General features: G+C 32.6%; 1 protein-coding gene across 1 annotated transcript in view; it reads right to left on the reverse strand.

The window, feature by feature from the left end:
• Positions 1 to 10,966, reverse strand: part of LOC117338880 (metal transporter CNNM4-like) — a 47,610-nt gene extending 36,644 nt beyond the window's left edge. The window contains exon 1 of the mRNA XM_033900244.1: positions 10,670 to 10,966. Coding sequence (XP_033756135.1) covers positions 10,670 to 10,966 — 297 coding nt within the window. The remainder of the gene's footprint in view (positions 1 to 10,669) is intronic.
• Positions 10,967 to 15,457: the final 4,491 nt, after the last annotated feature.

A 15,457-nucleotide genomic window follows, 5' to 3' on the forward strand; every position in this document is an offset into this window, starting at 1 on the left:
ATTAAAAATCCACAGGCTATATATATATATACATATATTATATCTAGTACTGTGGGTTGGGAACTTGTGCCAAGTCCCTGTAGTTTAGACATGTGATTTCATAACAACAGATAATTTGGTATGTTGAATACAGAGCATGAGTTAAGATTGTTGAAAATTTGGCATTCGAATCAATATATACACATTCTACTTGAAGAATTTTTAGCAGATATTTCCTAAAAGTGAATTTAAATCATGGTATACTTGTATCAATGACTGTTGTCAGAATACGATATGGCTTACAATATTAATGTAGTTCATATGTAATATAAAAAGTCAAGTTGTGAAGTTGAAAGGTAATGGCTTAAATATCCGGAATGGTCAAGCTTAAGTCATCCAGAAAAAAAAAAAAAAAAGTTTTATATTTTACAATAAAATTTTCTGAGTAGGCACATTTTTTCTGGTCGGGCGGCTTACACCAAACCAACTATATCTTTATTTTGGCCTTATCAGCAATAAAGCCGACAATTTCTATATATCAGGATCACATCCATTCACCAAGTGTTGAGTCGTTTTTTCTTAATTATACATATAAGGGTGCAGGGCGCGGGTATACGTAATTACTTTTGAACACCATTTTGACACTCATTATTAGGTCATATACGGTATGTAAATTATGAGCTAATATTGCTTTAGCAATTTTCAAGCTGAATGCATGTATCCTTCAAAAATATGACTAAGCTATAATAGTAATTTATGTACATGTTTTCTACAGCAAGAATTTTGAGTACACTAATTCATCATGGCATTCACAGGGACTTGGCATGAATTATGAATCAACATATTTATTATAGTGTCAACGGTGTAACTCTCCGGAAGAAAATGGACAAGAATTTTTAAAATTGTATTTTTTTTCCCCATATATTAAAAGAGCTGTGAATCCCACATTAATATCAATACCCCCATAAATAATACAAAAATATATATGGATCACGGGTTACCAATTCATGTCATGTCCCTGTGATGACATGCCTCTGTCTTATATGCATGGTTATAATTATGCACTGAAATTTAAGTATGCAAAATTCAGACTGTTTACACAGTACAAGTCAAGTGGATCGCTATATAAGGACATGTATACATAGATTTACGTCACCGGCCTGTTATCCATAATGCATTGCGAGGTTCAGCCAATCATCTAAATGAGATGTGATCACATGATCTGTTTTACTACACAGTTACTACACCACAGTCACCTGTTTCATTCATTAGATAATGATTTATCATTAATGTTACAAAAACTGCAGAAGGTAAAATAATATGGCTTATCAACCGGTAAAAATTGTCGAAATGTGTAAGATTCTACCTTTGGAATTCGTAACTTAGATCTAAGCAAAGACACTTTGGTTTAGTTTATTTTTGCTTAACGTCCTATTAACAGCCAGGGTCATTTAAGGACGTGCCAGGTTTTGGAGGTGGAGGAAAGCCGGAGTACCGGAGAAAAACCACCGGCCTACGGTCAGTACCTGGCAACTGCCCCACGTAGGTTTCGAACTCGCAACCCAGAGGTGGAGGGCTAGCGTTAACGTGTGAGGACACCATAAGCAAAGACACAAAAACTGGTATCCAAATTCAGTCAATTTATTCAGGAAAAATTGGGAATTGTTTGTTCATTTACTAGTTCCTGAACACTGGTAAAAAATTGCAGTAATATTGTTTTGCTAGCTGTTTTAATTTTCTCAACATTCATTCTAGTCATCCATTCATCGTTTACATGTTCAGGCATCACTCTCACATTCTCGTCAATCATCGAAATCAATTCCATTTTCGTACGGTTTGATATATCTTTCTCTAAAATCACTGTATCATTCTCAGTTACGGGGATTTTTCTTACTTTGATTTAAGGAATATTTTTTTATAAGTTCAAAAGACCAACTGTTTATAACACTTTCACATTTAAAAGTTGTGAGTTCTGAACACATTTCAATTTTACTATCAATCGACTTAATTTTTTCTATTAGAAACACCTAAAGGCCCATGGCATATCAAATTAATGAACGAGTTTAATACATTTCATACATAGCCACTCATGTAAGATCCTCTATATACATAATACATGTACTTACTAGGTTATCTATGGTAATTGGGGGCTCCTCGGGTGGGATTCCCTCACTTCAAAATGTCATCATGTCACTTTAATTTATATACAGCCAATTTCTAGCTGTAACTCGGGTATTAATTGTAAAACGAGAACTGCTTAATTCTCGTGATATGTATGTTACGCGTGTTTGCATGATACACACATGGATTGACACGTGTCCTAGTAGAAAATACATTATTGATAACAATTTCGGTGCTTTATTTTCTCAGTCTTTTATAAAAACGTGTAATTCCAAAGGTGAAATTGTTTATAATCTTGTAAACTTTACTGATACAAAATATTGAACAATAAATTACATAAATGAATTACCCAGAGCAAAAAACATATTTATGCACGCAACACGGTGTTTTTCGCAAAGTAAACTGACCTATTGTAACATATATATAAATTATTATATATGTGGTTTTAATATACCGTATTTGACCTAATAAGGGCGCCCCTACCTTTTTTTGAAGGAAATAAATCTTTGACCGAGTGTCAAAATGGTGTTCAAAAGTAATAATTCATGTGAAATGTTTTGCTACTTTATGTGTTCAATTTTCTTCAACAAATTAAGTAACTCAGTAGCACAAGTTTTCGTCACATTTTGTCTATTTCTATACAGATGACATGTCAGTGCAAAGAGTACCCGAAACTAAACACACATGTATACAAATAATAACTTACCATCTTTATTTGAAGATAAAGTAAAAGACTTCATTCTTGTTGATAAATAACTTTTGTTCAGAACAGAAAGCTAGTAAAAGCCTAGGCATTGTAAATCAATTATTAGGTCAAAGAAAACGATGTCTGATATGATCTGGGAAATCACCTGTGTCTATAAATAGAACACAAAAGAGTTCCATTTGAACATAAATGGTGGAACACACGTTCTCTGGTCTAAAGATCAGCTGGCATGGTTAACAAGTTTACAGGAATATTCAAGTGATGTTTTAAAGCTTAATATATGATAATGAATAGATATCTTCATCTGGAATATTTTTATGACTGAATATTTTACCGTTTCCACAGCCTTGGGTATTCTGCTATAAGGTATAGTCTGTTTCATAAAACTTCAGAATAAGTAATCTTAATAAGGGTGCCCCCACTGTCAATTACCCGCGCCCTGCGCCCTTATTAGGTCAAATACAGTATATGTATGTATATTATGTGGCTTTGACATATATATAAATATTATATGTGGCTTATATATGTACATATGCATGTATATATACATAACATGTATGTTGTCCATATATATAGATAATTGTCTAGACAGTATAAAATATCTAGCAAATCATTTCATGTTCAAAACATCATTTACATATATACAAACATGTACAATATTAATTGTATCATATACATTTTGTATATATATTTATTTATCCTGCATAAAGCTGATGGGTCAACTATTTTTACCCAAACCCACATAATAGTCAGTTATTTTTATTGCAGAAATTAAAAGTTAGTTACAGGCCGGCATTGAATTGAAATATATCCTGTGTTGGAATTTCTAATGAAATTTAATACAAACGTTAATGTTTGACTTTTGTGGCCAATATATATGCAGCAAAGACAGTAATAAGGGATGAAAGATCAAGATGAACTGTCTAAGAAAACAAATCTTTTATTTCATAGGCATATTTATATATCGCCACACTAAATATCTGATTTGACTAAAAATTAGATTGGAAAAGGTAATTAATTTAAATGAGAATAATTTGAGACCTTTTCATTAATTAATTAAATCTCAAAGATAAAAGGAAATTACTTGAGGATGTCAGTCACTGATCATGATCAGTCATCTTTTTTTCTGATACAGCTCTTCATGAAAAATTCCATGCCAGCATTTATTGACTGGTCCCAGAAAACATTACTGTATTGATCATGAGCTTAAGTCAATTTTTCATTTTTATTAACAACAGTGTCTTTTTCACCTTTAGACCTGAACTGTTACTCAAATGCATAAGTTTATGAAAGATTGTCAAGACTTGAAAAGGCAATGCATGGCGTGCGTTCAAATTAACAAATGGAACGAAATAGTTTGGAATTTTAGCTTAAAGGGTAAAAAGACTGGAACTCAAGTTCAACTTTTGCTATAGCTAGCTGTTCAAAGGATCAAAGCATTGCATACATGAGCCCCATTCCTTGGGAGATTAAGTAACTACATGTACAGTGTATATGGATACAAACCCTCCTATGTGAAGATCCTATTTGTATTTTTTTATTTCACTTCTTGAGCAATTAAGTCATCTTATCATCATGAACTTGAAAAAAGTCAAAGATTTAAGGTTTTGTTTAAAAAAAAAAATCAGCTTTTGACATTTATTTTTGACTTTGAAGGCGTTCACCTTAAGGTTGAAAATATGGAAATGTGTGCTATATTACCTCTTTTTGTACATGTATCAAACAATTAGTGACCATGACTTTTAAACTACAGACCTGAAATTTGAAAAGTATTTACACTAATTAGCAAGCACTTAAAGTGCCTTTTCAAAGAAGTACTGTATTCAGTTTGAGCTAGCTTGGTGATGCTTATATACGTATATACTCTCTCCTTTTAGGCGATGCATTAATTTTGCTGATTTAAACCAGATGATGCACAAGCCATGCATTTAGAAAGATAATTTGTATCATCTCATAGAATATTAATAATAAACAAGGCACCGCAAATGATACAAATCCCCTAACGTGCTAACACATGAACTCTGATGCAAAATGGGGGGTGGAGTTATTGCAGGACATTGAAATAACATCAGTTGTCATTTGCACTGAACTGCAATAGACATGGATGGGCTTATTATCAGGCATGGACTCATTGCCAGATAAATATGGTATATATTGTTATGCATTCAACAGTATCTGGTTACGCATCACACTAGCAACTTCATTTCCTGATAGTTATTATAATTATGTGTGTATCTAAACGCATATATAAGCAAAGATTTTCTATAAATAGTAACAGTGACCTTGACCTTAACCTTGGCGCCCTGAAACACGAACTTGTTTGAGGTATTGCCATGCTTGACCCATATATGAAGTTTGGTCAGGATCCGTTCAAAAATGAAGTCGCATTACAGCGCTGACAAAGATTTTCTATAAATAGTAACAGTGACATTGGCCTTGACCTTGGCGCCCTAAAAAACGAACTCGTTCGAGGCATTCCTATGCTGGACCCATATATGAAGTTTGGTCAGGATCCGTTCAGAAATGAAGTCGCAAGAGTGCTGACAAAGATTTTCTATAAATAGTAACGGTGACCTTAACCTTGACCTTGGCACCCTGAAACACGAACTTGTTCGAGGTATTCCCATATGCATGCTGGACCCATATATGAAGTTTGGTCATGATCAGGATCCGTTCAAAAATGAAGTCGCAAGAGCGCTGACAAAGATTTTCTGTAAATAGTAATGCTGACCTTGACGTTGACCCTGGCACCCTGAAACATGAACTTGTTCGAGGTATTCCCATGTTGGACCCATATATGAAGTTTGGTCATCAGGATCCGTTCAGAAATGAAGTTGCAAGAGTGCTGACAAGGATTTTCTATAAATAGCAACGGTGACCTTAACTTTGACCTTGTCACCCCGAAACACGAACTTGTTCGAGGTATTCCCATGCTGGACCCATATATGAAGTTTGGTCAGAATCCGTTAAAAAATGAAGTCCCAAGAGCGCTGACAAAAAGTGAACATACGTACGTACGTACGTACTTACGCACGGAACGCTATATCCCCTCCCCGACTTTCGTCGCGAGGGGATAAAAATTAAATGAACTATACAAAAATTATGTATACATGTATATAGTACTCTATATTTAATAGGCTGTCTAGATCTGTTCAAACCCAAATCAGCTTGCAATTTGATAGGTCATGATTGCAAATTTTTAACCTTCAAAATTCATCTTTAAGAAATTTCTTGAAAGTTAACCATATATTGTTATACTTATTTACACAATCTGTCAGATTTAATACATAAATTATGTTTTTGTTATAATTTCAATATTTTTGAAGACAAAAGATGTTTGTCAACTTGTGTGAAGCTTACATATAAATATACATATTATAATCAGGTTTTAAACAATGGGGCCAAGGTCTGGTTACATTAAATGTGACTTGATATACTACAGCCTAAACATTACAACACAGTTAGTGATAAAAGCTATATCTATTCAATGTCATGCTTGACATCCATCCATATCTTCTCTAGACTACAAAACATGGTCTAGATACAGATGTAGATAGGACTTCTTTCATCTATTTCTGACCAGTTATCGTGCCGACCTGACCTGTTAATAATGAAGGGACGATGACGTCTTTCTTTTGTAATGCAAGTCATCGATCCCAAACATTGATCATGTGCTAAGCTTATGCATGAATTAAAGTCAATCGGTATATATTTTTAGCATCTGATATTGTTTTTTTGTTACATAAAATAGCCCAGCTGCCAAGTTTAACACAAAGAGCTAGATATAAATAAAACCATTAATGTATATTTTAGTGCTAATTTAATTATATAAATTACTCAATCGTGTGAACAAAAATTACAGAAATATCTGAAATGAACATATATATATATACATGTATATAATACATGCATATTTTCAAATTTTGATGAAATTTCAAATAAAGGAATGAAACATAAAATTATAAATATTTTATCAAAAATATAATAAGTATAATTAATATTTGAAGACCTGGTATTAATTTTTCATTTTCTTTTCACTTTTACATCTAGATAGAATTGGTAATTATATTCTTCTTACAAAATATGTGGAATCAAATTAATTAAAATACATTTTTTTGCTGTCTAGAGTCTTTTTACAGCTCTAGTAATATAAATCTTCATGTAAAGCATACTTTACTATGTACATTTTATTCAACAGGCCATATATATCTTTAATATAGAGTAGAAAGCACTGGGTTTGTAAATGATGTTTATCACATACACTAGCTAGCTATAGCTAGGTAGGTATAATCATTTGTAGGTCTAATGGTGGTATACCTTGTACATGTAAATTAATTAAAGCAATTAATCTGTAGCTTTAAAGCCAATGTGACATACTTCAGAAAATATACGTATACATTTAATGTAGGTCATGTTTCTGCACATTTATTTTTCTCTGTGTGTAGGTTTTAATTTGAAGCCATTAATTAAGAGAGAACACCCATTTATATTAATTCGCAAAGTGTGATTCCTTGATATATATGTGTATACTTATGTGAAGTCTTTGAATTTAAGTTGACTGCATGTTTCAAAAATAATTCAATATTGTAACATAAAATGTTATTATAAAGATAATTAATAAAAAGTAATAAATGCATGTAAATGAGATGTGTGATAATTTTTGTACACAACATCTATTATACAAACATATAATTATATATGATTTCCATATTACAACCACAGCCTGAAGCTGATGACTTAAACATTATAGACTAAGCCGCGCACGTACCTGGACTATGACAGTAAAGGTGATATCACCTTGCTACTGACAAAATCATATACCTTGTACCAGTCTGGTAATATATAAATAAATAACTACAGGTTTTATATGAGCCCATGGCCAAGTTTCCTCTATATAGCCCCAACACCATATGTTACACATTTTTATAGACAGAAGTACATATCTGGTGTGTGCTACACCATGGCCAGACATTTGTCCGTCACAATGTCACAAAACTGGTTAGTCTTATACATTATATAAATAAACTTTTATTTTGAAACCATCCCTCACAAATTAAATATTAGAATATATAGAATATGACAAAATAATTAGAATATGATAGAATAGAATTTCCAAAGTTTTATTTGAAAACGTAACATTTAAAAAGTTTTCAAAATTCACTCGGGTACATCACATTGGGCTGACTTTATTCTTATATTCTGTCATGACATATTCTAATTATTTTGTCATATTCTAATTATTCTGTCAAATTCTAATATTTCTATCATATTCTAATTATTCTATCATATTCTAAGTATTCTATCATAGTCTATAGTCATATTATAATTATTCTATCATATTCTAATTACTCTTTCATATTTTTCTATCATATTCTAATTATTTTGTCATATTCCAATTATTCTGTCATATTCATATTTCTATCATATTCTAATTATTCTATCATATTCTAATTACTCTTTCATATTTTTCTATCATATTCTGATTATTTATCACATCAAAATTCTTCTCTTATATTCTAATTATTCTATCATATTCTAGTTATTCTATCATGTTCTATCATCTTCTAATTATTCTGTCATATTCTATCAATAAGTCTAGTTATTCTATCATATTCTAACTTTTTGTCTACACTGTAAATATATATATATAAACTTGTTGAACTACAGATCAAATACATGTACAACAACTGTGTTATAATATAAATATATTGACATTGACACTTCCTGTTACTATGTTTGAAGGATAAAGTCATTTTACATCTTAGTGGAGCAATATTGATACATGACAATGTAAAACTAGTCTGAATAGCTGTATAGTATCAATCAAAAATTATATCGACTTTCAATTTTCGCATGTTTTATAATAAATTCACAAAAAATTTAAACAGGGTATATATGTATACAAATTTATAATTTGAACTTGCAGCTGTGCGTGGGTTCAATCATAAGCTTATATTACAAGTCATGGATATTCCCATTTAATGAAGTGCTGATTCATGTCCTCAAGTGTATGATGATCACCGTCAGTTTTCTTACTTTTTTATGTTGGGAATGTCAATAGAAATCGTGAATTCTGTATAAAATGTAAATATGTAGTCGAGTTCACCTTAAAGCCTAAAGTAAACTATATAAAACAAAACCTGTCTATAAAGAGTATTTTATAAAGACCAAATGTATAAAACAGACCCTGTCTATAAAGGCCACCTGTATGAATCAAATCCTGTTGATAAAGGTCACATGAATAAACAAATCCTGTTTATAAAGGTCACATGAATAAACAGACCCTGTCTATAAAGGCCACATCCATAAAACAAATCCTGTCTTTACAGGGCACCCCTCTGTATATATGAGAGCTTGTTTATGAAGGCCAACTGCATGCCTATAGCTATATATATAGGGTATTTAGTGGCCTAATACGTATTCAAGTTGACTATAATTACATTATAGCATTTGCTCTTTGCCATTACATTTCAACAATTCTTATTCTTATAAAACAAATGGATTGGACAACAGGCATGTCCTCTCCAATTTTTTTTTTTACAAATAAAATAGAGCTTCATAATTTTGGTCTCAAGTACTAACTCTAGGATATCTCTGATTCTAATTAATAATAAGCTTCAAACTGATCAGTCATCTTGACATAGTCATAGATCATCTGAGCAGTTCTTTACAAAAAGTTTGGGACTGGTGGACAGTCTGATTATTAATGAACATACATGTATTCTGTTTGTAAAACTCTTCTTTGGGGAAACAAAGAAAATAATGATAAAACCACTGTCATTTGAATAAGAATTAATTTACGTTTAATTATTTCAACGCATATTTCTTTACGTTCATCTAAGCCAATGGCTATGACATTTTATTCTCAAACTCTAATGATGTACATCTCATCATATATGTGTAACATTACAGAATGCCTTCTGTAGTACGCCTGTAATAGCCTGCGGACAGATGGTGCCTGCAGCAATATATACTTGCTCTAATATAGTGTCATTCTGTCAGCTAGCTGACCATCAATCTCATCATATAACCATTTAGTGTGTAAATAACTAATGGAACATGTCAATCTCACCGACTAAATATGTGTAGTACATAAAGAAAACAGCTATTGTAGTGTGTTGTTTAAAAAAAAGGGGGGGGGGGGGGGGGGGTAAATAATATCGATGTATAATTGTGTACTTATGTTATTTCATATAAAGCACTGTTAAAATCATGTAGGATCACCCTCATTTATAATACATATATCAAAACTTCCTTTAGAACATGTACCATTAAATAAACTATGTAAATGCAAATCCTTTATGATATAACACTGGGGGAAATGCAGGATTTAAAATATTAATAATAATATAAGTTTACATATCAATACCAGTTCGAATTCAGATTCTTATCTTTTATAGATCTAGAATATGTAATAGGTGTTTCATCAGTTTAATTTTGTGTCTATTTTCAGATTAAAAATGTGCTTGTGAATGATAAGCTTGTCATCAATACAGGTAAATGCTTATGTAGGCCTATATATTTATAGCTACGTACAGCACCCCACATGCAGTTCAATAGTTAGGCCAACTACAATTTCAGACCAAGTTAAATCTGGACAAACATGGCTTCTTCAATTTTTTTCAACATGTCTTAAAATTTAGCTTCTGTATTTAAACGAGTAAGTTTAGGTTTAAGTAGTGTATTTTACAGTTGTAGCAACACTCTAAAAATAGCATTTTGTTGACAGATCGCCTATGTACCGGTAAATCATGAACCCCGTCTGGGGCCCCTGAACAATAAGATTTCGCAATCATGACTGAATTAATTTCAGTAGAAATGGTGCAAATGTTTTGCGAAGTTCTAAGACTAGCTTATATTTACCTGATACGTGTCCGACTGGTCATACTCGTTGCAGGGCGACCCGGGTTGGCTGGCACTGTGAGTTGTGAAGGTTACCTTACTGAGGCCTGTCAGGTTCCTCCCCACCAACTGCAGTTTCTGCTGCATATTGGCGTAAATGAGCAAATTGCCATCTTTATCACGCGTGCTTCCATCTTCATTAGATAAGATTGCGTATACTTTTGGTGCATCAAACACCTGGCATTCTGCATTCGCATACTGACAAAATCGTATCAAAACAAACAGCAAAACAATATATTTCCAAACAGTTTCATCCATATTCCGGAAGTGATGTCAAAATAAAAATCGAAACCATACTACAAAAATATCCGGAAACTTGCTTTAAACAAATTATTCAGACATATCATTATTATATGTAATTTTATGATATATATTTATAATAGTTATGCAGTACGCATATATACTACTAAAATATAAGGTTTTTCCCCAATAGATATCCCGCATTCTTCTAAAAAATTGTTGAGACGTAAAACGAAATTGAATAAAATCAAAAGTTACAGTAGGCCTAGAGCTCCTTAAATTATTATATAGAAATCTAGAAAATTGTAGATCTTTACATTTTGTTTGTATTTTGACAAACGATATTTATTTATTTATTTTAATCAATAAATAAATAGATAAATAGATAAATATTTAATAAATAGATAAATAGATAAATAAATAAATAAATAAATAAATAAATAGATAAATAAATAAATAAATAAATAAATAAACAAATAAATAAATAGACAAATAAATATGTAAATAAATAATTAAATAAATAAATAATATTTTTTGTACGTTGGAGCGCATTAAGTGTCTTTTTAAAAATATATATATCATTGTGTAATGTAATGAATTTAATCTGGGTTGGGCAATGTTTTGGTGTGGAATTTTGAAGCAATTTCATTTCGTATTAAAAGAGAGCCTATGAACAACCACAATATGCCGTATAATATATAATATTGTGTCTACATGAGCTATATTTTACGCGTTAGGAACTATTTAGAGTTAGTTTGTTTAATTTTAGTATGGCCCCTGGCACTAGTATCTTCTTAAATAATTATTTGTGGAGTTTTACTAAATAAAAAAAACAACACATTTTTTTTTAATTGTTATTTTGAAATAGCGAATTAAGAAATCTCACGGAACTCATTGCTTGTATACATAAAACAGACAGAGTTACTTCCCTTGTAAAAACCACAAAGTCAATAATTTGATATAGCCTATTTCATAAAAGGGTATCTTCTCCAACAAACAACATTTACATGAGTTTTTGCAGGCGTCCTAACTATTTCTTTTTAATCTTATTTTTATATCAATATAATCTAAGTATATTTTCAAAATACAAATGCTCCGTACTTGATATTGTACATGTCTTTGTTTTGGTGTCTTCGGTGTATATTATTATCATTTTCTCTAGATTTCCCTCCATTCCTTTTGTGTTTTATTTGTTTCCGGTTACGGTTGTTACCTTTCCTTTTGTTTTCTTCCCCTTTTCTCACTCTTGATGTCCTCATCTTTCCCTTTTGTTAAGTGTCTTTTCCGGTTTCTGACACTCTGTCTTCTCCGTTTTGCTGCCTCGTCGGTTACTGCTACTGTCTTTCGTTTTTATTTGGTATCTCATCAATTCTTACGGATATATTTCCTTTTATTTTTGTGTCTTATCAACTTCCGTACAGTTTTCTTTTGTTTTTTTGTGTCTCATCAACTTCCGTGCATTTCCTTTTGTTTTTGTGTCTCATCAAGTTCCGTACATTTCCTTTTGTTTTTGTGTCTCATCAATTTCCGTAGTTTTCTTTTGTTTTTGTGTCTCATCAATTTCCGTACATTTCCTTTTGTTTTTGTGTCTTATCAACTTCCGTACAGTTTTCTTTTGTTTTTGTGTCTCATCAAGTTCCGTGCATTTCCTTTTGTTTTTGTGTCTCATCAAGTTCCGTACATTTCCTTTTGTTTTTGTGTCTCATCAATTTCCGTACAGTTTTCTTTTGTTTTTGTGTCTCATCAATTTCCGTACATTTCCTTTTGTTTTTGTGTCTTATCAACTTCCGTACAGTTTTCTTTTGTTTTTGTGTCTCATCAAGTTCCGTGCATTTCCTTTTGTTTTTGTGTCTCATCAAGTTCCGTACATTTCCTTTTGTTTTTGTGTCTCATCAATTTCCGTACAGTTTTCTTTTGTTTTTGTGTCTCATCAATTTCCGTACATTTCCTTTTGTTTTTGTGTCTTATCAACTTCCGTACAGTTTTCTTTTGTTTTTTGTGTCTCATCAACTTCCGTACAGTTTTCTTTTGTTTTTGTGTCTCATCAACTTCCGTACATTTCCTTTTGTTTTTGTGTCTCATCAATTTCCGTACATTTCCTTTTGTTTTTGTGTCTCATCAATTTCCGTACAGTTTTCTTTTGTTTTTATGTCTTATCAATTTCCGTACATTTCCTTTTGTTTTTATGTCTTATCAATTTCCGTACATTTCCTTTTGTTTTTGTGTCTCATCAATTTCCGTACAGTTTTCTTTTGTTTTTGTGTCTCATCAACTTCCGTACATTTCCTTTTGTTTTTGTGTCTCATCAACTTCCGTACATTTTTTTTGTGTCTCAAGAGCTTCCGTACATTTCCTTTTGTTTTTTGTCTCATAAACTTCCGTACCTTTTTTTTTGTATCTCATCAACATCCGTACAGTTCCTAGGTTTTGTTTTTATGTCTGACCGATTTCCGTACATTTCCTTTCGTTTTTGTGTCTTATCAAATACCGTACATTTCCTTTTGTTTTTGTGTCTCATCAATTTCCGTACAGTTTTCTTTTGTTTTTATGTCTTATCAATTTCCGTACATTTCCTTTTGTTTTTATGTCTTATCAATTTCCGTACATTTCCTTTTGTTTTTGTGTCTCATCAATTTCCGTACAGTTTTCTTTTGTTTTTGTGTCTCATCAACTTCCGTACATTTCCTTTTGTTTTTGTGTCTCATCAACTTCCGTACATTTTTTTTGTGTCTCAAGAGCTTCCGTACATTTCCTTTTGTTTTTTGTCTCATAAACTTCCGTACCTTTTTTTTTTGTATCTCATCAACATCCGTACAGTTCCTAGGTTTTGTTTTTATGTCTGACCGATTTCCGTACATTTCCTTTCGTTTTTGTGTCTTATCAAATACCGTACATTTCCTTTTGTTTTTGTGTCTCATCAATTTCCGTATAGTTTTCTTTTGTTTTTATGTCTTATCAATTTCCGTACATTTCCTTTTGTTTTTATGTCTTATCAATTTCCGTACATTTCCTTTTGTTTTTGTGTCTCATCAATTTCCGTACAGTTTTCTTTTGTTTTTGTGTCTCATCAACTTCCGTACATTTCCTTTTGTTTTTGTGTCTCATCAACTTCCGTACATTTTTTTTGTGTCTCAAGAACTTCCGTACATTTCCTTTTGTTTTTTGTCTCATAAACTTCCGTACCTTTTTTTTGTATCTCATCAACATCCGTACAGTTCCTAGGTTTTGTTTTTATGTCTGACCGATTTCCGTACATTTCCTTTCGTTTTTGTGTCTTATCAAATACCGCACAGTTTCTTTTGTTTTTATATCTCACTATTTCCATCCATCCGTTTGTCTTTGCTCTCTTTTGGTTTGCTGCGGTGTTTCCAGTCTATATAATGTCCAATAACTGCCTTTACTTTCCAGTTCATTTTGCTGTTTTTGAGTTGTTTTGTGCCTCCTTTTTGTAGCTCCTCTGTTCCTGCTTCTGTCTTTCCTTCTGTCTCGGCGTCTCCATATGAATTAGTTCCTTTTGTTATTTTTGTTATTTTATTTTGGAGTCGCCTCAGTTCCCCTTTCTTTGTGTTGCTTTGTATCTCCCCAATTCCAGTGTTTTGTCTCTCGTTTTGTTTGATTTGATCTTAAATTCCCGGAGCTGCCGTTTTCTTTCCTTTCGTCTTTCCCTCTGTTCTGGTGATTCCTTACTTCCTGTTGTTTTCTCCTATTGTTTTGTGATCTCCCTAGTTACTGTTTCGTGGCCCATTTTGTTTATATTTCATTTCTATTCAAAATGCTGTTGTCTTACTTTTGTTTTTGTGTCTCCTCAGTTTTTGTATCTCGATCCATTGTAAATTCCTGTTTTTCTTTCTCTTTGGAATTTCTTCCCCTCATTTCACGCTGTTGTTTTCCCCGTTTGTTTTAGTGTCTCGGCAGCTCATCAGCCCGAGTTTCATATAATATGGTGTCAGTACCAGAGGAAACTTGGGCTAATCTGTCCTGTGTTGTGATGTCTCGCCTGGTCCCGTTTTGTCTTTAATCTTTATTGGTTCCGTTTACTGCTGTTGTCTCTCTATCTCCCACGGTCCCAATACTACCTTCCTGTCTCTCTATCTCCCACGGTCCCAATACTGCCTTGTTGTCTCTCTATCTCCCACGGTCCCAATACTGCCTTGTTGTCTCTCTATCTCCCACGGTCCCAATACTACCTTGTTGTCTCTCTATCTCCCACGGCCCCAATACTACCTTGTTGTCTCTCTATCTCCCACGGTCCCAATACTGCCTTGTTGTCTCTCTATCTCCCACGGTCCCAATACTACCTTGTTGTCTCTCTATCTCCCACGGCCCCAATACTGCCTTGTTGTCTCTCTATCTCCCACGGTCCCAATACTACCTTGTTGTCTCTCTATCTCCCACGGTCCCAATACTACCTTGTTGTCTCTCTATCTCCCACGGTCCCAATACTACCTTGTTGTCTCTCTATCTCCCACGGTCCCAATACTACCTTGTTGTCTCTCTATCTCCCACGGT

This window comes from Pecten maximus, chromosome 12, assembly GCF_902652985.1.
Source record: "Pecten maximus chromosome 12, xPecMax1.1, whole genome shotgun sequence".
NCBI lineage: Eukaryota > Metazoa > Mollusca > Bivalvia > Pectinida > Pectinidae > Pecten > Pecten maximus.